This window comes from Tetrao urogallus (assembly GCF_951394365.1).
Source record: "Tetrao urogallus genome assembly, chromosome: 9".
Lineage (NCBI taxonomy): Eukaryota > Metazoa > Chordata > Aves > Galliformes > Phasianidae > Tetrao > Tetrao urogallus.
The window spans coordinates 2,553,474-2,575,864 of NC_136822.1; the positions used below are offsets into that span (position 1 = coordinate 2,553,474).

Below are 22,391 nucleotides of genomic sequence, written 5' to 3' on the forward strand. Positions count from 1 at the left end.
ACAGGACTGATCTCCTTATTGAAACTTGTCGCCTAGAATTGACTCAAGTCTATTAAAAAAGAAAGTTAGAACTTCCCTTACGGCACTGCCCTGCTGCTGCCCCGCACAGCTACATGTGCAAACTGACACAAGGCAACAGCACTTACTGCACCTCCCTGGGGAAAAACAAAAATTCAAGAGCTGCAGCTTTGCCCTTTTCCCACAGAAAAGACAACTAAGGAGCCAATATCCCGATCTTACCTCAGGGATCCAAGGGCATACAGACATGTGGCAAATGCATCAGCTGCCCACAACATACAGAACAAAGCCATACAAAAGATCTGTCTGGGTGAAGTATTTATGCTTTCCATGTCATCACTTGATTGTGCCTGCAATGAAACAGTCAAGGCTCCTTCTGAGCCCTCCATGCTGACCCTGCCAGCAAAGGTTAGGAGATCAGCAAGAGCAGAACCAAAATGCTCGGACACACTCAGACTCTCATGTGTATTCCTTCCCCTTTATAAAAGGAAAAGGCAAAGCGAAATGTAGCTGAAACGACCTGCCCAGCTCCCAGCTGGAGCACTATCAGGGCTGGGAGGCAGTGGCTATTTTAAGATATGGGAAGGCTGACAATGTTCAGCTGTCAACACTCAGCAGTGGATGGTATCTCAAATATTTACACAGCCATGTTCTTTTCGGAGGAATTGCAAACATAACTCTTTAAACCAGAGCTGCTGGATAGAATGGAAAAGCAGATCAAGAAGGTTCCTCTACTTCCTCACCCACCCAAATCAGGATGGTGAGCTCTGGGGCTCAGACATTGGCACAGCGTGGAGTGGGGGTCACCACAGTAGTTTGTAAACAAAATAATATAGTTTGGGAACCTAAAATAATCACAGACAAGACTGGAGATAATGATGCTTTATTTGTACATTTCAGCAACAGGAAAAATAATCAAAGATGAAATTATTTGCTTTGTTGTAAAGTATAAAAACATTTAATTATAAATATTTAGCTAAAAAAAGCGTGATTTTATAAAATATAATCTGTGAAGATATATATATACACAGTTTAATTGTTTAGCAATTCTTTCACCTGACATTAAAGAGTAGAGGTTTTTCTATTTGTTATTCCACGCTCACAGTTTAGTGCTCATAGTTTAAGAAGCAAAACAGACAAATGAAATAGATGACTGCTGAATTTTGGTCTGGAGAGGAAAAAAAAAAAAAAAAAATGCACCAACTGGGGCAACAGCAAAGCCAGAATTTGAGCAAATTCACGTTTTGAGAGGTCTCTCCAGGGGAACACAGCTTCCCTCTGTCATAACCTACAGCATATATCCAGACAAGCATCAGGTATTTAACCTTTGTGGGCAAGTTTCCCCGTGTGTGTTAAAGCAAACAGCTACATACAGTGCAAGCCCTCTAAATCCAATTCAGCTGAAGATGGTAACCTCTCTTGAGCAGGGATCGCTCAGGATGCTGGGCTGGTTTCATCTGTTATGGCTCTAATGAAATCAAACACCATCACCACCTTTATGATTCAGGATGAGCACATATCCAAATTGGAAAACAAACAAACCCTGTGTGCCATCCAATTCTGTCATCCATCTGGCAATATCCCTTAAAAACAGATACAGCTAAGGCTGAAAAACACAGTGGAGCCATATAGTACACAAAACATGATGGAATGTGAAAGATACATGATTAGGCAACTCAGTTTTCTATTCCTTGTTTTAGAGAGCCAGCTTCCTCCCTTCTAAGTTCTCAGAAATCCTGCATCTTATCGAAAGGTTAGTATGGCACTTCAGAGAAGAAAAACTGGAAGACTCTCCAACATGCTGGGCAGAAGAAAAAAGCTACAGGAAATAATTAATTTGATCCCTGTCCCTAGTAGTTATCTTTCTCTCTTCACAGTGCTTTCAGTGCTTGCAGCACAGGGCTTTGAGGACGACTGGTTAAGTCAAGGATGTGTGACAACAGTGGCACAAACATACAGGAAGTGAATCTGTACTTTGTACGCTGCTTTACACAAGCCCTCACTACTTGAATGTAAGCAAGGAATGAATTAATAAGGAGGTTAAGAGAAAAGTGTACAGAAAGAGGAAAGAATGAAGTAGGTAAACACTTGTCAGTGCTTACCCATGATTTGCTACCTGCTGTTTCTACTGCAGGGCGATGTACTCCTGACAGTTCAAAGCAAACAGCATGCACACAGCTCTTCTGATTCACATCATTATGAATGCATAGTAACTGCAAGAGTTGTGTCCTTAGCAACTCGGAAGGATCTTCAAGAGAGGAAGACTAAAATCTGTTACAGCTTTGCTTGGCAGGATCCAGGCAGAACCCTGATGTGGAAAACGTACCAAGTCCTGTGCAATTAGAGCACATGTTGGCTGGCTGCTTACTGGGTAAATGCAGACTTTAACTCCCTGAAAGCTGCTCGGCGGTGTTTCCTTTCCTCCTCTTCTCGCTTTCGCTCATCTTGCTCAGCTCTTATCTCTGCTTCAAACTTACTTGCTGAGGAAAGGGCTTGAACCTTCATAAAAGAAAAGACAAACACTTTGCATCAGAGACAGAACCAAAGTCTGGATTACTCTTAAGTGAGCAACACCAAACTGTTTACTGCACCCCTCATTGCTTAATGGGAAGCTGTCAGCATGGGTCAAGTATTAATTAGACTGCATTACTTGGGTATATACATCCAATACTTGCTAACTTGCTTGACTTGGACATCAGTAAGAGAAAGGTCATTTACTAATAAGTCGCTAGCAAGTAACCAAAACAATGCTGTCAGTACTAGGTCAAATGCATTATTTCTGTAAGCATACAGCATAGCATAAAGTTGTGAGTAAACAGTGGGAGAAACTACAGAAGAAAACAGCTCCGAATCATAGCCAAATCTGAGATAATCATACTACACCACAGATAATCTGCAGATCAAAAGGGACTTTTTTTTTTGCTGGCTGTTTTTCCAGCTTTCATCTCAGTACATCTGCTGTGCAATAGCTGTGCTACACTCTCAGGACAAAACTTCTTATGTAAGCACGCAGGATTATTCTCTCTCCAAGAGAACTTGCAAAAAGGGTGCTTTGTCAGCTTCGTTGTGTAAAGCTCTTTCTGCCAGCACCAGGACTCTGTGGAATAATTTTGATTCCAAAGGTTACAAAGAACTGCTCAAGAAAGACATCTGAAATTCTATACTTCAAAACACTCAGTTCACCACTAAACTGAGTTCTCTGGTCAAGTTTTGAAAAATGAGAAAGTCGGTCCCAATGCATTTGTTTCCAGGATGCTTTTGTCTTCTAAAAGAAGTCAGCCAGCTGGTCACGTACAGCTCTTGGCCACTGGGCACAAGTCCAGCCAGCTCTATCAGGGTACGACCCACAGCAGAGACTGGATGAAGGCATTCTAGTGTTGATTAAACTGCAGAAGAATGGTGTAGCTAGATAATAAAGTCTGAAGGGAAAAAAACAACACAAATTTTGAAAAGGTGAAGGCCAGATGAAGTTACACATTCTTTAAGCTAGGGATAAAATAGACAATGTCTTCTACTGAAAAGCAAGCAGGGTTAGAATCTCAGTGGTAGTCAAGTTCTACGTGCAGTTTCGTGTCTGTCTTCGGTACAACATACCTTAGCTTCAAAGAAGTTCTTGGCGCCTTTGACTCCTTCAATGGACACATCTATCTCAGAGAGCTTTGCAAGAGTCAACAGTCCACTGTCCTCCTCAAGTTCCCCAGCCGCAGCTTTATGGAAAATCAGCAGGAACTGTCAAGACAGGAGAAACACTCAAGTTCTTCACTGAGATGAAGAATTAAAATGCAAACAGCACAAATATCCACCTGTGAAGGGGGGGACAACAGAGGGGGTAGGAATTGACATTTCACAGGGAATGAAGCTGGTTTTATAGAAACCAAATGGCAACTTGAGCTCTCGTGTCCTAGCTCTACTATAGAGCCCTGCTGCACTGAACAGAGAAACCTCTTAGGAAAAGAGGGTTTGTGTGGAACAATGCCATGATGAAGCACAGCTGCAGGGCTCCTACACAGCAAGAGGAGACCATCCCCACCTGCCTGGCACAATTGTAAGGTGGGCTCTGATCCAGCCCTCTATATCCCCAAACCCTAATGCCTCCCCCACTGTTGTGATCTGAGACCCCACATCCCACAAGAATGAAAGCAGGGCAAAGACTGCCTCGCCTCACACCTCAGCCTCTCTGTATGAGGTGAGGGTCCAACTCCCCTAGGGAGGATATCAGTGCAATGGTGTGCACTTAAAGCAATGTGGGGACAGCCCAGCATCAAACTCAGCCTTCAGTACTTACTAAGCCTTGCTGTCCACACAGCATAGGAAGAAAAAAAAAAAAAAACAAAATTAAGGCCAAAAGCACCAGGAACAATAACACACGGTCACTTCAACTGACTCCTTGTCTAGGACACAGGAAAGATTACTCAAATCAGTACTTGGAGCAATGCCTCAGCATGTTCCAGGAAACCCTGAATGGTTTAGCTACAATGAGCAACACACAGGTATTTCTGCTGTGCCCATTAAATAACACACAGGAGAGCTTCTCTAATATGGCTGTCAGGTCAGATCAGGGGCAAGCCCTCAAGAGAGGTGACTCAGAGCTAACTTAAGGGAGTACCAGCATCCACAGTAAATAGTTTTGAAACCTCTGTCCTGCACTGAACTACAGACATTTAACAAACGTGGAGTCACTACAGCAGAGTGCAAACTGGCAAATTGCAGAAGAGAAAGAATCGGCCATATTACCATTAAGGAAAGCACTTTAGAAAAACAAAACCACACACAGAAGGGTCAAGAACAGCTGCTTAAAAAGAGAGATCTCTGCATCACCTGATAAGCAAATTCACACAGCCAATTCCCTGCTATTCTTGGGCACCCCAGGAGGTGTCTCAGTGCTTGCTTGATACAGCACTGCAGTAACAGAGATGAAAACAAGCCGCCCAGTACCAAAGGAGTCCAGTAATAATGCATCACTGCAGCACTTCAGTCCAGGGCAGAGAGCTCAAATACCACACAGAACTGCTGGGAAGTCCATCTGCACAGGCACGCCCGACATCCTTGGCACTTTAGGACTTGGCTTTCTCCTCCAGAAAGCGCCCGTGTTATCCCAGAGGAGGGCAGCAGAGTTCCAGCATCTGAACTGAGAGAGCCTTACTTTTCTCTTTCAAATTGTTTGCAGAAACCAATGGAGATCAGAGAGTTTGGGAAGATTCCCGTGGGGAGGGGTGTGGAGATGACGGCAGCGCTGGCTGCCCTCTCACAGAGGCAGCATTACCAGGCCTTGCTTCATGCAATGGCCTTGTAACCCCTTGTGTGCTCAGCACAAAATAGCCAGAAAGCAGCCTGTGCTTGGGGAGAAACGGCATTCCCCTCCAAAAACACGCGGCAAATCAAATAATGCTCTGCTGAACAGAAACTAAATCCTTCCCAAGGCACGCTCTCACACTGCTCAGATCCGCTAGGTCTGGGCTTAGTTCCTCTATCCTGCCACCGCTGCTGAGCACAGGGGCAGGGAGAGCCAGCAGACAGGCCAGGCTGTGCACACTGCAGATCATTACAGCTCCTCCTCACAGTTTCTGCTCCACCCTGCGAGTCCCACTTCCTGGCATTGGACAAGTGCAGCAAAAGCAGCACAATCCTGAGGTCTGGCACAGCTGTTGCCCAGGGAGGGGACTGGAAACACCCAGTCACAAGTACAAGCGTGCATGAATCATCCTGAAACTAGGGGATGGGGAAGCAATTCCTACCGTGGAATACGGGCTGCTGCAGCCAAGGAAAGCAAGCTTAGAAGGAAACCAAGGAGCAAGCCACCAGCTTGAGTGGACAAAGCATGTCTCCAGCCTTTGAGTACCCTGCGATGCAGGCTATAGGGCATCATTCTGGTTTCCACCAGATCTCGTGATTCATCCTACATGTCAGCACACTGCCTGCAGCCCACCCTCACCAGTTACTTGCTAGTGAGGCATCAATCCTCACTTAACATCAAGCACTATCAGAAATTTTAAATTCAGAAATAGGAGCCCATCAGGAAACTAACTCATTTCACACCCCTGCTAGACCCAGGATGTGGTACACGCAGCTAAAGCATCGGAGAAACGTCAAGACTAGTCAAAGTGAATAATGTTGTACTTTTAAAGACCCAGCTCTTAAACTGATACAACAGGACACACTCTTTCCACCCCACAAACTTTACAGGAAGCAAGAGATATATTCGCCCTCATATCATTCATTATGAAAGGCTTAATCAGTACCAAGTCTCAGAGCAATGCTGCAAACATGCAACCCACTGAACACCATGCTGACCCCCAGGACACAAGGGCAGGTATTGGATCAACTGGCAGCAGTGCCCTTGGAACTGCTTGCCAGAGAAGTGGTGCCACCCCAGGCTGCAGCTGGCACAAACCCTGCTAGCAAACATGACGTGGGTCAGCACTTAAGCAAGTGAGGGTGTGAGGAAGTGGGTGAACTCTGGTAGAGTGTAGATAGCAGCTAGAATTAACCATTACTATTATACCAATTAACTGTTTTCCTGTGGTAATGAAAAAAACCAACCTGAAGATTTTTCTCCTGCTGCTGTACATGACATATCAAAGCCTCAACTGCTTGGCTGCAGTGGCAAAGGAAGTCTTGTGCAGTTAGTGGTTGATAAATTGACCGACTCACTCTCAGAAGTCACCAGTACAGCAGCACTCCTACTAGGGCCAACAGCTTGTCAGCAGCAAGGCAGAGCAACACAGGCCTGCCTTCCAGATAACAGCTTACACAGGATGGGAGGACATGGCACTACCCAAAGCAACTACAAAAAGGTGACCTGTTGCAAACGATAGAGGACCTTAGCATTTCTCTGGCCAGGCCTCAAGCAGCATATTTTCAGGCAGGTTTGTCAGGACACATCCTCTGGAAAGACGGACAGGAGCCCTTCAGCAGTTGAGTTGCATGCTGCTGAGTTCAGGCATGCATTTAAAATAGGGATTCTCCTTGCATTGTCAGAGTGGTCTAGGTTAGCTCACCCTCCACGTGCTCACTGGTCACCACTAGCAGGAAGTGGAGCAGGGCAGGGCCACAGGCTGGTTTAGGCCTTCTAACCCACCAGGAAGCCCATCTTCCTGCCAGCCCTCTGCCCAGCACTTCTGTAACAGCACAACAAGCACACTGCTCCTTTCTACCACTGGAAGATTTGTGTTCCTGCCAAGACTGTGCAATTTGTCCCCAGTGCTCTGCCAGTAACATTGCCTCATTCCAGCCTGTGTACCACTCAAGCCTGTGTTTGCCTGCCCATCTTTTTGCATCTGGCGACAAACTACAGCAACAGCACCAGCTGCTGCCTGCCATGTGCCAAGAGCTGGCAGCACACTCAGCACATGCCAGCTGACGTGTGGCCATGCAAGGGGCTGTGCCCCAAACAGGTGGCAGCAGAAGAGGAGCCACACCACCACTTGTGCTGAAACACCAATGCCAGGACATCACAGGCTGGACCTCCCAGAGCCCTGGGGGATAAAGGCACTTAATTTTCATTGCAGAAAGCATCTGCAGCACTGCTCACATAACCCAGGAGCTGTTCTAGCCCTTCACCCAGTCCAAAGGCGAGCCCAGGCAGCACACAGCAAAGCAGAGAGGGCTTCTCCAGTGCACGCAGAGGTTTGGCAATCACAGGTGCGCATCTGCTCTGCCTTCAGTGCTTATCTGCCCCAGCGTGACTTGGAGCCAAGGACACTGTGCTCTTCCTGCTCCACTGGATTCTTTGCTACCTCCAGTTCACCTCTGCCTGAGCAGGTACCCTTCCCTTCACACAGGAACTGCCAGCTTAGGACTTCACAGGTGTAAGCAGAGAGGTTCTCACTGTGGTTGAAAACATTCCTCTGAGCAGTAATGGGAACAGTGTGCAAGAGGGGACAAAGCAAGGCTGTAGGAGGAATGGTACCACACACAGTTATTCCCAACAGCTCTAAAGCATGGACAGAGGCATTCTCATTTTCCCCACCCTTCAAAAAAAAAAAGAAACACCTCAAACAAATGGCACTTTCAAAATCAAGAATATCCAGAGATATTCTAGCAGAGAGCTCTGCATCCCACCCCTGCAACCAAATACCCACCCTAGGAGCGTGGCAAGAGCACAGTCCCCCCCCCCAGGGGACTGGGGACAAACAGGTCCTGAGCAGTAAGGCTTCCCTATCTCCAACACATCCTGGAGGGAGGAGCAGCAGGATGGCCACGCAGCGTTCCACTTCTGCGGAAGTCAATGACTGTACTGCCTGAGGAGCTGCTGGTTAACGTATAAAGCCACACTGTTATGCACACTGCTGATACAGGCAGCAATCAAAGCCTAGTATAAGATTATTCAATAGGAGGTTGTGATAACTGCTGTGATAAAGGCTGGGTACCCTTGACTGCACAAGTGCCACTAAGCGCCCTCTCTTCTTTCATCTAGCAGCAGCTCTTGCCCTGCCCTCAGCAGGGCTCCCAGCTCCTCCAACACAACCGATGCCCAGTAGTATCACAGCAGAGCAATGACAGGTCTCTTTGCTGACTGGAAGATGAGCATGGAGACAGTTGCTGACAGTGCTTCAGATCTGGATCTGCCCATGGCCAACCTGCTGCTTTACCACATCCCACAGTAGGAGGAATATGGAAAGGACAGTTATACAGTTGGAGAACAGGGCTGCCTCCTCCGTTCTACCCCACAACCACATCCACAGCTGCATCTATGCCACCTTACCTCACGGAAGCTGAGCTTCCCGTCAAAGTCTTCATCCACCTCTTTGATCATGTTCTTTAGGCCCAGGTGGGTCTGTGGGGCTCCCAGCTTCTCCATCATCAGTTTCAGCTCCATCAGGTCAATGTATCCATCCCGGCCTGAGTCATACCTGTGGGGTACGAAGGGGAGAGGGTCAGTCCTCATCATCTCCTGTATCCAGAAGCATTTTTCCCAGAAGAGGAACTGAGCAAATGGAAAAAACACAAAGCAGTTCAACATGCAGCAGAGAGAAGCTGCACAACACAGATTATATTAAGCTTAGGGAAGTGGTAGGCCGCTTTCAGAGCTGTCTCTTCCAAGAGGGAAGTACTCAAAAGCTCAAGCCAAACCACCCCACACAGAAAGAAGAGGAACTCGCTTATCTTGGGATTTCCATCTCGCCCACTTACGTGTCCAGCATGAAGTTAGCTTCATGCACACAGTTTACACCATGCAGTTTACTCAGTTTATACCAGCATGGAGCAGCAAAGGCATGCCAGAGCCAGCTGCTGCCTCCTCTCAAGCTCATTTAGAGGAGAAACAGGGTGCACAGGCCAAGCAGAACCTCCCCTCAAAGGAGACTGTCTTCCTTAGTAAGCAAAAGACACCCGCTTGGCTGTTAGAATCTCTTCTCTCTGAAATGCTTTTGTACTACATAAGCACTTTGCTTCAGGGCAGCTGTTGATTCAGTGCCCTGAGGCAGAGCACAAAAGCAAGCTGGGGGAAGCACAGTACCCTGCTGTAATCCTGGCTGGTGCCTGATGGCTGCAAGACAGCAGTGGGAGGAGAATAAATTTATACCCACCTTGGGACAGGTCTAGGAGCAAGGCTGGAGTAGGACCATGCTCCCACGAGAGCACAAAAGATTGTAAACAACTCCTTGCAGGAGGAAAGGGTAGAAATAGGGGAGGGAGGCAGTGACCTGCAGCTCTCAGACTGAGACTGCGCACCAGTTCCTCCCTTGATATCCGCTGCCAGCAAGCAGGAGAGGAATACCCAGCACTTCATAGCCATGAGAGTCACTACTGGGTTTCAAAGTCCAAAGACACAAAAGATTAACTCTACTATCAGACAGTTCAATAGCCATCCCTCATCCCAGCCCTGCCAGTCCCTGCATTCACCCAGAGTGAAAAGTCCCACCACATCAAGCTTCAAGATTCATTCCCAAATCAGAAGGTGAGTCAGCCCAGAGCTGGCCATTGGGGTCCAACTGAAAGCCAGGGCTCTCACAGCAGAATGAGGCAGGGCCTGGCTGGGCTCAACCCTGTTGCAGTGCCTGCTGCTGCCCTGGTCTCCCCCCACCACCTCAAACCCAATGCAGCTATATCTTCTTGGCTGTTCAGAGAGGAAGCCCTACACACTGTGCTGAAGCTCTCTTCTCCGGCAGGAGCTAGTGAAATCCTTCCACCCATCACTCATTCACTATTAGCTCTCTTCCAAAGAGCATGACGGCTGCAGCCATCCCAGACCAAGACCTGCACAATTGTGGTTACTCTGGAAGCAAGCCCTTTCCAGCTGAGAAACCTCACAGCTGCAGAGGAAGCTGCGGCTGAAAAAAGCATGAACAAAGCTGCTGGCCCTGAGCCGCATGCAGGCGTGGGCAGTGCAAGGCAGGGCTGCAGCCAACAGCATTGCCCCACCACAGCACAGGGTGGGGATCCCTCAAGCCAGGCATCTGCTGCTTCTCAGACAGCCCCACCACCTCCCAAACCAGTTTTTATACTGCCATTTTTATATACAGTTTTATATTACCATGAGGCCCAAAGTATCAAGCCTTTAAGTACTAAAGTGATGCACCTGGGGGGCTTGCAGACCCTGCTGCTAACCTGCAGGCACATCTGCAGTCAGCAAACCTAAGGATACTAGATGGGACAGCTTTCTGGAAAACTAGGAAAGAAACCTCTATTGGAGCAGAAACCAGGTCGCAGAGCTGACAGGCCAGGAAAGCAGGCACACTGCAGGAAAGCATCAGTAACTGAAGGTATGTGTAAGCAGCACAACCAAACCTAGCTCTGAGATGCTCTCACAGAACTGCACTAAGTACAATCTCTTCCCTGTTTAAGTATCAGACTGCTTTTCCTATAAGTTTGGGGAAAAGGGTACGGAGCTGCTCCTCTACAGACAGCAGGACAGGCAGTGCCTTTGATCAGATAAGGCACGGAGGCTCTGGGGATTTGCTTTTTTGTGTTTTATCCTGACAAGTTAATGCTGCTCTCTAGCTGGCTGTGGAAGCAGAGCTACACTGAGCCCTCGAACAAGGGCTGCCACTCAGAGAAGGGCAACGGAGAAGCCAGAAGATGGGGGAGGTGCACAGCCCACCCCTTTGATGCAGGCGCTACCTGGAGGCAAACACTGGTTCTCAGTGCCTCTTCACCTTAACACTGAGCCTGGAGGGCAGACACCATCCAGAAGGGTTAACTAGCTACACGGGGTGCCTCACCACCGGGCACAGCTTCAGGGCTCAACTATCCTGCAGAGAGGCAGCACAAAGCAAGGATTGTGAGGAACAGGCAGCAGAACAGCACGCAGTCCCAGCCACACAATAGGTGTTCAGTGCACAGGGCTGGGCGGCCCCAGAGGAACACTTCAGCACAGGACAGGCCACTGGCGAGGGGCAGCGGCTCAGCAGGCACACATCCCCCAAAGTCAGCTTCCCAGAGACGGCAGGACGCGGCAGCTCCCAGACGCTCACTGCCACCCATGGAGCAGTGCAGCACCCTGCAAACTGCTGCATTCCCTCCCCACCCCCACTCTCCTCCCAGAGCAGCGTGAGTATTTTAGGACCTTGGCACAGCCACACGACTGCCACACAGCTGCACGGCCAGGCTATTTAGGGAGAGACATATTTATAGGGCATGAGAGAAGGTGTTGTTCATTCCCTGCTGCACACCCATGGGTGCAGGCACTTGGCACAACAAGGCACAGCACAGTTGTTACATAGCTCAACCTGGGGAGCATTGGTCCCAGCACTCCTCGGCCTGACCCAAAAGCACACCGACTGCTTTCTGGGAGCTTCCCTTCAGCATCCTGGGCTCCAGCCAGGCCCTGGGACATCACTCACCTATTGCACCACCAGCACAGCAGCCCAGCTCCTGCAGGGTGACAGACACCCTGCAAAGATAGCACAGGTAACAAGCAGAGCTGGAGGAGAGCACCAGAGCAGCTTTGGCCCCTACATGTATCCCAACATTCTGACCCTGTCCTATACTGCAGAAGAGGCACAGCAAGACTATGCAGCACCTGTGTGCCCAGCTGCCTCACCAGCCCTGCCGTCACCCTCTGTCCTGCCATGACACCAGAGCTTTGCTCCCTTCATGCTCAAAGCTGCCTGGGCTGCCAGCCAAGGCTCACCCTGGCAACACGCAAGCATTACCGAGGGGCTCTCACACTGACAGGCAAAGATATCTCACATCTCAGGCACACAGAGATGGGGCAGCTGCAGCAGCATGTCAGCAGCTGGGCTGTGGTGGGTCCCCTTCTGCAACAGGGCAGCCGTGGCCCCTGGATGAGCTGGGACACCGCACACAGCTACAAGCACCGTGGCTGACACAGTAAGGCTTTGCAGCGCAGTCACAGTAACAATCCTGGCAGCAGATGAGACACTGAGCTGCTGCCAAAATCTGCTGCAACAAGGATGCACCCAGATTCCCAGGCTGGCTCACTTCCACCCAGGCTGCAGTGTGTCCCTGATGCTGGAGCACTGGGGGAGGAAAGAGGCAGCAGAAACAGGGGCAAGGAAGGAAAGAAGCAATGCTTAACTGAAAAGACTTGTTTAAGGGCAAGAAGTGTATCAGGCATAATTACTGTGCTAGTGCAATCATTACAATGGTGTTATGCAGCACAGCTGGAGGTTTACACCACAGAAGATAAAAGGACTGGGTAAGGAGGAAAAGGAAAAGCTGAGGACTGCATTACCAGTACTGAGTTGGCTGTTACCTCACCACTTGTCTTAATAAGAAAACCACCAAACAAAAAAAGAATAGTTGAATGAGAAATCCCAAATACTGGAGGATCAAAGAGCAATTTCTAAATATTCACAGTCCTTGAGAAAGACTGGAAAGAAAACCTGCCTTTCCTGTACACGTTCGCTGTACCTGAGCTTGCTGCACACACTATGGGCAACTGTACTTTGATCTGCAACTCCCGCATGCTGTAATGGCCTAACGCAGGCTCTGAAACAAATCAGAGTAATGGTGCTGAAGTGGTAATAATCTCTTCTTAAATATTTCAAAATCCTTTCTAAGCAGCACTTGATTTCCTCTGAGCATTGTGTATCACCTTACACGTCATGTGCTTTGATAACAACTCCTGCTTACTGGGGCAGGAGCAGACTCCCATCACCAGCAAGGATTTCCAATCCCTCTGCCACACTTTGCTCTTGAAGGGATAGGACAAGATGGAGGTCTGCTACACGCAGATTTCCTCTGCAGAGCTGGAGTGACTTGTGCAGCCAAGTCCCCATCAGGATTACCTCCCTGACCACTGCAGCAGACCAGGGACAGCTGGTCACAGCAGGAGCACAGCCATTCCGGGGTGAATGAGGGTGTGCAGCACCTATCTGCGCCCAGCCCTCTCAGGCTGCTTCAGGGGGTCAAAGGGAGACCACAGCCTTCCCCTTCCACTCAACAGGCACGAGGCAATCATGAAATGAGTGGGCAGCACATGAAATTCCTTAAGTGCAACAGTAACGCGGGAATTTATGCACTTCCTCCCACTTCCTCCCACCCTGCAGACTAATCTGGTGGCTGCTCTCCTCCCCCGCTACATACCTCAGGGAGGTCACTCAGCCCAGGCACAGCCTGGCTCTCACTCACACACACCTGCCCCCAAGCCGCCTTTGCCCAGATGAGATCACAGCAAGGTGAGCTGCAGGACTCCAGAGCTCCCCAGAGCCTGCTTGCAAGGCTTTGGGAAGAGAGGTTATTGTGGTTACCTCCATCACCACACAGTCAGAACAGGCAACTAATTAGGTCGCATTATAATTAGCCTGAGCTGCAGACTTCCTGGTCCCTCTGCCAAAATAAGAAAATAAAAGCCCACCCCAAGAGCTCCTGTTGCCACCTGAGGCACGTCTACAGTTTGCAGCAGTAGCCCCTGGGGTGGCACAGCCACAGCACCCTGCTGCTGGCACCTGGGACGCTCCTCAAGCACACAGGAATGTGAGCCTCAAACAGGAGGCAGAGCCAAGCCCAACCGAACCCTTGCTCCCAGACCCTAGGGATGGGAAACCAAGAGCAGAAACTTGGCATCTGGTGGCAACAAGACAACATGCAGCTCGTCAAATACTTATTTTCTAACATCAGTAAGAAAAATCCTAGGTGGCTGTTGCTGAGGCCAATAAGCCATATGAAGCATAAAACCCTTAATCACATTAACTCCAGCTCTGACAGGCAGGAATTAAGAGGAGTATTTCCTCTCCTTCTGGAGCACGTGGTGCTGGCCAATACTTAGAACAGGTTGCTGGGACCAGATGGAGCATAAAAACAGATCCCCTACAGTCAACTCCAGCTGCATCCAGCACAGCCACCACCAGGATGGGGGTTTCTATCTGCCTGCCCAGAGGGATGACATCCACCATCCCCTGGATCCCCTGAGGCCATGGGAGCACGCAGCCCAGCTCCATCCTGTTCTGGCAAGCCGACCAGCACTCAGCTGCAATGGTCCTCAAAGGGCACACAATGCTTCCCAGCTACACTGAACTGCTGATTAGCATTCAACTGCAAAGTCTAAATTCCCCACTTGTAGGGCCTGCATTTAATGAGCTCATTGTCTAAAAATTCAGCTGCAATTCAGCTCTTCCACTTTTTTTATTTCCCCAATCACAGTTGTTCCCTTCCGAGTCCACATCCCTGCCCACTCCACGCTCCTACCCTCAGCTTCTAGGCCACAGGCACAACCATCACGGTTCACCCTCCTGCTCTCACAGTCCCACATCCCAGCCCTCCACACAGCACAGTACCCTTTTACCAGCTGCCAGAAGTGGCACAGGAGCAAAGCAGAGCAGAAATCTTGCCCAGGCACCTCCCTCGCAGTGCCCAGCTGCTGATGCAAAGCAGCCCACACAACAAAGACCTCCGGCACACTCAGAAAGATGAATGCCTCTCCACAAGCACACAGCTAGGTTTCCCGCAGCAACAGTCCTGTCTGGGGCCAGCAAGACCCCACAGAGCTGTGAAGTGGAAGCATTCAAGCAAACTCCGTCTCTTGGCCCAGCCTCCGAAATGCTCAAGGCAGCTTTCAGACAGGAGAAAGCCCTGACAAGTTACAAACCCTCTGCAGACACCTCTGTAAGAGGAAGCAGCTCCCTGCACCCCACACGGCTCTTTCGTGGCCCAGTCTCTTTGTGCTGGGCAGCACCCCCACCTCCAGCCCTGCCCCCTCTCCTCGAGGCCGGGAACGTCTGGCCCAGGGAGCAGAGATTCGGGGTACCAAAAAGAAACACGAGCACAGGCAACAAAGGCACTCACACACAGCCCAAATGCAGGAGCCGGGACAGAGCATGAAGAGCACACAGCAGGGCTGGAACACGGCCCTGGTTAAGCAGAAATGCTTTGCCTTACACAAACGGTGCTCTGCATTGCTTGAACATAGTATGAACGTTCCTGACAGGAGGGGAACTCTATCCCAGGAAAAGAGGATAAGAGGAAGCCCACTCAAGCTTCATTTGAGTGCACAGGAGGGAATACAAAGCCAGGCCAACAAGACTGCAGTTGGAGCCACAACGCTGCCGAGCGGAGCTGCGGGGAACGCTCAGCTGCCGAAGGCAGACCAGCAGCGTGACTGTAAGGCACAGGGACACGGCCCGCCCCGGGGCACGCAGCAGGGCTGCAGCAGCAGCACCGCACCCCTGCCGGCCCCGGCGAGCGCACAGCAGGACACCGGACGAGGCCAAGCAAAGGTCAGCCCGTACCTGCAGGCAGCAGCCGCCACCCGCAGCACACGGCCGCGCACGGCACGCAGCGCTCGTCCCCCCGACACAGGGGACGCGCAGGTGCTCCTCCTCGTCCTACTTTCCCCGTAAAGTCAGAGCTGCCGGGCGCCACCGCGAGCGCCCGTCACCCCCGGCCCCGGGAAAGCGGCCGAACAGAAGCAGGCGGGGCGCGGGGCACAACGGCCGCGTCCCAGCTCTCCTCGCACCCACCGAACACGCGGGACAGCCGGGACGGGAAGTAAAGCGAGGTTGGCGGGGGGGGGGTCGGCGGAGCCCCGCGCGGCACTCACAGGCGGAACATGCGCTCCATGTCCTTGATCTGCCGGCGGCTGAACTCCTTGAACTCGGTGTAGGGGTTGAAGACGGCGGCCCGGCGGGGCTGCGCCGCGCCCTCGTTGATGTCGTGCCGCCGGGCCAGCTCGCGCTCAGCTCCGCGCCCGCGCTGGCCGTCAGGCAGCTCCGCTCCTCCTCGCCCGCCTCGGACGGGGCCGGGACCTCCGCTTCCCGCTCATCGCCCTCCGCCGCCGCCCCGCTCTCCCTCCAGCAGCAGCCGCCGCTGCAACTTCTGCGCCAGCTCCTCCGAGGCCATCGCCCCGCACCGCCGCCGTTCGCGGGCCGCGCTCGCGCTGTGCGCAGGACCGCCTGCCCCGGGCCTGAACTTTATTCCCTCACTCGGAGGGCGGCGGGGGCGGGGCGGGGGCGGGGCGGTGCTGGAGGAGGCGGGGGCGGCCGTGCCGGAGGGACCGCGGGCGGCTCCCCCGCGTGACCCCGGAGCCGCGGCCGCCCGCAGCCCCCCGCCGTGCGGGGATCGATCGCCTGCCTCGTGCCGCGGGGCCGTAAGCCCTGCCGCGTGCCTCCCTCTCGGCTAAGATGAACGCGGACAAAGCCCGGCCCGGCCCCGCGCTCCCCCTCCTCTGCGAAGCGTGAGGAAGGCGGGCGGCCCCCCACGACCCGCCGGCTGTCTGCCGCGCTGTGCCGCCGGCGCCGCCCCTCCCGGTCCGACCCTCCCGGTCCCTGCGAGGCACCCGACGCAGCCCCCGATCGGGATTTAGCGTGCGTTAGGCTGCCTGCTGATGGGGTTTGCTCACGGGGAAGGAGAGAGAGAGAGGGAAGCGGCCAGCTCGGAGGCAGCACCTGCTCGTGGCTCGCTCGTGCCTGAGCGTCACAGAGCAGCAGTGAGGGCTGCTTTTAACTGAAGGCGGCAGGAAGCGGCTTTGTAACCCTACCGTAATGTGGTGACCGCCAGCTGCGCCTATTAACTAAGCTCGTTGCGACCAAACCTATGCAGAAAAGGGCTGCTGAGGCCACTCGGAGCAACCCTAGCTGCGACTGCTGCCTGCAGCAGACACAGGGCAGTGTGTGAGGCGTGGGGCTCCTTCTGTGACAGCTACAACTGCGGCGTTGTTTTTCTCCAGCCTCATGTACCAGAAGGGCACGTGGGACAAACAGCTAAGCAGACAGTGAGAGGCTCAGCTGTGGAGATGAGGGAAACGGATGGGACAGGCACAATAACCAACAGGTAACAAATTATGAAAGAGATCGAAGGTGGATGGAATCAGGCCGTAAATAGAATAGCAAGCTTTGCATAGGATGCGAACATGGGCTACTCAATCAGTGGAGAAGTGGGACAAATACCTGGAATCACTGGATAAGGAATGTAAGGCTGTGATGTGTTTTTTGCTGCATGCTCTGCCCTGCAGGGTGCCCGCCATGGTAACTGCTAATTAAAACGATTTTACCTGAGATTTGGTTCCCCAAAAATCATTCACTTCCATTATAGCACATTTCTATTGTGCCCGTTGTGCATCATTACATCTCTGATGAAACACCTTTCCCCATCATATCGATCTGTATAATTACAACAAAAAAGCACGCTAAAACAGGTTTAAAAACTTAAACAAAAAACCATATGCAAGTATTTTGTAAAAGCAAGTCTAAATGTACGAACAGGAACGTGGAAATACGTAATATACAAAAAAAAACAAAAATACCATGGAAAACACAGAACGCGGTAATATCTAAAGAAAAGAGAGTACAGAGAAATGTTAAAAGCAAAGGAGGGCATGTCACGTCACGGCTTTTCCCTGCATGGGAGACCGCAAAGGAATCCGAGGTGTTGCTTAATTTTCGGCTTTGGATGCTGGGCTTCTTTCTCGATGTTTGTCCCGAGGGTCGGGAAGCGCGGTGCAGTGTCCGAGTCGATCCGCTGGGGGCGAGGTGCCACTGAGTGAGGGCCGCTGGAGTTGGTTTGGGAGCCTGGGAAGCGCGTGTGAGTTGCTGTGCGTGTTTGCGTGCCGTGCGGCGGAGCGCCGTGTGCGTGCGGTGCCAGGCGTTGATCCGCGTCAGGACTGCAAGTGGCGCAGTGTCAGTACGCGTGGGGTAGGGTGGATATGGGGGGATGTGCGAAGGCGGGGTGACGTTAGAGCCAGGTTGTATGGTTGTGTGGGTGAAGTGCGGGGAGTTGGCAGGTAGCCGAACGGCCGCGTTTTGGTTGGCCGGCTTTGGGACGCCGCTGGTTTCTTTCCGGTAGGGTGGCGGGAAATGGCGGTGGCGGCGTGCAGCTGGGAAGAGGGCTGGAGCAGGAGCACAAGGCACCTACGGCCATCCCACCCTGGCAACGCCCGATCTCGTCCGATCTCGGAAGCTAAGCAGGGTCGGCCTGGTTAGTACTTGGATGGGAGACCTCCTGGAATACCGGGTGCTGTAGGTTTTGCTGCGGCCCCTTTTGCTTCCCTCTGCTCCCGCGTGCTCGACCCTGGCTGCGGGAGGCTTCAGCTTTGCTGTGCGGGGGCATTGTTCCGCTCTGCTGTTTTGTCGTCCCTACGGAGTTGGTGTCTATTTGCCCTTTTACTCCTCTCCTCTCCTCTCCTCTCCTCTCCTCTCCTCTCCTCTCCTCTCCTCTCCTCTCCTCTCCTCTCCTCTCCTCTCCTCTCCTCTCCTCTCCTCTCCTCTCCTCTCCTCTCCTCTCCTCTCCTCTCCTCTCCTCTCCTCTCCTCTCCTCTCCTCCCCTCTCCTCTCCTCTCCTCCCCTCTCCTCTCCCCTTCTTTCTTCTCTGCACTGTCTTGTCCGACTTTGCCTTCCCTCACTGCAGCACGCACTAGTCAAGCAGCCCAGCTGTGCCTGCAAGGGGCCGTGCCATGCACCGGAGCGCCCACTGCAGGATCCCATCCCAGGTTTCCCATGGGGTCGCCCACCCGTTGTCACTCTGCGTTTTCACTCTCTTCTCACTCTCTCTGGTGTAGCCCGTTTCTCATCTTCCTTCCTGGAGCGCACCGACCAACTCTGGAGCTGCCGTATGCACCAAGTCTTGCCCTGTGCATGTGTTTTGTTGCGGCCCTTCTGCTTCCGTCTGCTGCCACGCGGTCAGGCTGGCGGTGGGAGGCGTGATGTTGGATGGTGGCGGCCGTCGTGACCGTGCGCGCGTCCGTGCGAGTTGTGCCGGGTGGCGGTGGGGATGGCGGGCGCTGGGCCAGGTGATACAGAATCACAGAATCACAGAATTGTAGGGGCTGGAAGGGACCTCCAGAGATCATCGAGTCCGATCCCCCCGCCAAAGCAGGTTCCCTACAGCAGGTCGCACAGGTCGGCATCCAGGCAGGTCTTGAACATCTCCAGAGAAGGAGACTCCCCCACCTCCCCGGGCAGCCTGTTCCAGTGCTCCGTCACCTCACTGTACAGAAGTTCTTGCGCGCATTGGTGCGGAACTTCCTGTGCTGCAGTTTCCGGCCGTTTCCCTTGTCCTGTCTCCACTCACCACTGAAAACAGTCCGGCCTCGCCATTCTGCCCCCCACACCTCAGATATTTATACACCTGGATCAGGTCCCCTCTCAGCCTTCTTTTCTCCAGGCTGAACAGACCCAGTGCGCTCAGCCTTTCCTCAAAGGAGAGATGCTCCAGGCCCCTCACCATCTTTGTGGCCCTGCGCTGGACTCTTTCCAAGAGATCCCTGTCGTTTTTGTCCTGGGGAGCCCAGAACTGGACGCAGTGCTCCAGATGAGGCCTTACCAGGGCAGAGCAGAGGGGGAGGATCACCTCCCTCGACCTGCTGGCCACGCTCTGTGCAGTGCACCCCAGGATGCCATTGGCCCTCTTGGCCACAAGGGCACACTGCTGGCTCATGGCCGACCTGTCATCCACCAGGACACCCAGGTCCCTCTCCGCAGAGCTCCCCTCCAGCAGCTCATCCCCCAACCTGTACCGGTGCATGCAATTATTCCTCCCCAGCTGCAAGACTCTACACTTGCTTTTGGTAAACCTCATCCGTTTTTTTTCTGCCCAGCTCTCCAGCCTGCCCAGGTCTCGCTGAATGGCAGCACGGCCTTCAGGCGTGTCAGCCAATCCTCCCAACTTCGTATCATCACAAACTTGCTGAGGGTGGCCACCATCCCCTCTTCAAGGCCATTGATGAAGATGTTGAGCAAGAGCGGACCCAGCAGCGACCCCTGAGGAACACCGCTGCTCACAGGCCTCCAAGCGGACTCTGCACCGCCAACGACGAGCCTCTGCGCTCTGCCAGTCAGCCAGTTCTCAAGCCACCTCACTGTGCACTCATGTATCCCACACTTGCTCAGCTTTGTGGTAAGGATGTTGTGGGGGACAGTATGAAAAGCCTTTCTGGAATCAAGGTAGACTACATCCACTGCTCTCCCCCCCATCCAGCCAGGCAGAGTCAACATCACAGAAGGCTTCCAGGTTGGTCAAGCGGGACCTCGCCGTGGTGAAGCGGTGCTGACTGCTCGTGATGCCCTCGTTTTCTTGCAGTAGTGTGGAGATGCCATGCAGCGCCAGCTGTTCCATGAGCTTTGCAGGGACGGAGGTGAGGCTGAGTGGCCTGTACTTGCCAGGATCTTCCTTCTGCCTTTTTTTTTTTTTTTAATCTGTGTTTCTTTCCCGTGGGGTCGCGCAGCCGTTGTCAGTGTTTATTTTCAGTGTTGGGCGTCTTTGGGGCTCCGCTGGTTTCTTTCCGGCAGGTGCCGAGCGGCGGCGGCGTGCGGCGTGCGGCGTGCGGCGTGCGGCGGGGAAGAGGGCTGGAGCAGGAGCACAAGGCACCTACGGCCATCCCACCCTGGCAACGCCTGATCTCGTCCGATCTCGGAAGCTAAGCAGGGTCGGGCCTGGTTAGTACTTGGATGGGAGACCTCCTGGGAATACCGGGTGCTGTAGGTTTTGCTGCGGCCCTTTTGCTTCCCTCTGCTCCCGCGCGCTCGACCTGGCTGCGGGAGGCTTCAGCTTTGCTGTGCGGGGGCATTGTTCCGCTCTGCTGTTTTGTCGTCCCTACGGAGTTGGTGTCTATTTGCCCTTTTACTCCTCTCCTCTCCTCTCCTCTCCTCTCCTCTCCTCTCCTCTCCTCTCCTCTCCTCTCCTCTCCTCTCCTCTCCTCTCCTCTCCTCTCCTCTCCTCTCCTCTCCTCTCCTCTCCTCTCCTCTCCTCTCCTCTCCTCTCCTCTCCTCTCCTCTCCTCTCCTCTCCTCTCCTCTCCTCTCCTCTCCTCTCCTCTCCTCTCCTCTCCTCTCCTCTCCTCTCCTCTCCTCTCCTCTCCTCTCCTCTCCTCTCCTCTCCTCTCCTCTCCTCTCCCCTTCTTTCCTCTCTGCACTGTCTTGTCCGATTTTGCCTTCCCTCACTGCAGCACGCACTAGTCAAGCAGCCCAGCTGTGCCTGCAAGGGGCCGTGCCATGCACCGGAGCGCCCACTGCAGGATCCCATCCCAGGTTTCCCATGGGGTCGCCCACCCGTTGTCACTCTGCGTTTTCACTCTCTTCTCACTCTCTCTGGTGTAGCCCGTTTCTCATCTTCCTTCCTGGAGCGCACCGACCAACTCTGGAGCTGCCGTATGCACCAAGTCTTGCCCTGTGCATGTGTTTTGTTGCGGCCCTTCTGCTTCCGTCTGCTGCCACGCGGTCAGGCTGGCGGTGGGAGGCGTGATGTTGGATGGTGGCGGCCGTCGTGACCGTGCGCGCGTCCGTGCGAGTTGTGCCGGGTGGCGGTGGGGATGGCGGGCGCTGGGCCAGGTGATACAGAATCACAGAATCACAGAATTGTAGGGGCTGGAAGGGACCTCCAGAGATCATCGAGTCCGATCCCCCCGCCAAAGCAGGTTCCCTACAGCAGGTCGCACAGGTCGGCATCCAGGCAGGTCTTGAACATCTCCAGAGAAGGAGACTCCCCCACCTCCCCGGGCAGCCTGTTCCAGTGCTCCGTCACCTCACTGTACAGAAGTTCTTGCGCGCATTGGTGCGGAACTTCCTGTGCTGCAGTTTCCGGCCGTTTCCCCTTGTCCTGTCTCCACTCACCACTGAAAACAGTCCGGCCTCGCCATTCTGCCCCCCACACCTCAGATATTTATACACCTGGATCAGGTCCCCTCTCAGCCTTCTTTTCTCCAGGCTGAACAGACCCAGTGCGCTCAGCCTTTCCTCAAAGGAGAGATGCTCCAGGCCCCTCACCATCTTTGTGGCCCTGCGCTGGACTCTTTCCAAGAGATCCCTGTCGTTTTTGTCCTGGGGAGCCCAGAACTGGACGCAGTGCTCCAGATGAGGCCTTACCAGGGCAGAGCAGAGGGGGAGGATCACCTCCCTCGACCTGCTGGCCACGCTCTGTGCAGTGCACCCCAGGATGCCATTGGCCCTCTTGGCCACAAGGGCACACTGCTGGCTCATGGCCGACCTGTCATCCACCAGGACACCCAGGTCCCTCTCCGCAGAGCTCCCCTCCAGCAGCTCA

The 22,391-nt window shown here is 53.0% G+C and overlaps 2 protein-coding genes across 2 annotated transcripts in view; both read right to left on the reverse strand.

Moving 5' to 3' along the window:
* Positions 1–2,382: 2,382 nt before the first annotated feature.
* On the reverse strand, positions 2,383–16,260 carry EFHD1 (EF-hand domain family member D1; the record flags this gene model as incomplete). Its single annotated transcript, XM_079539569.1, is given in 6 exon segments — positions 2,383–2,517; positions 3,613–3,747; positions 8,723–8,870; positions 15,962–16,091; positions 16,094–16,208; positions 16,210–16,260. Coding segments are annotated over 6 exon segments (714 nt in total).
* A 5,043-nt stretch (positions 16,261–21,303) lies between these two features.
* LOC306949860 (autoimmune regulator-like) overlaps positions 21,304–22,391 on the reverse strand; it is a gene marked incomplete at both ends in the record, with an annotated part of 3,346 nt that continues 2,258 nt past the window's right edge. Inside the window, 1 exon segment of the mRNA XM_079539909.1 lies at positions 21,304–21,439. Within this exon segment, the coding sequence (XP_079396035.1) occupies positions 21,304–21,439 (136 nt within the window).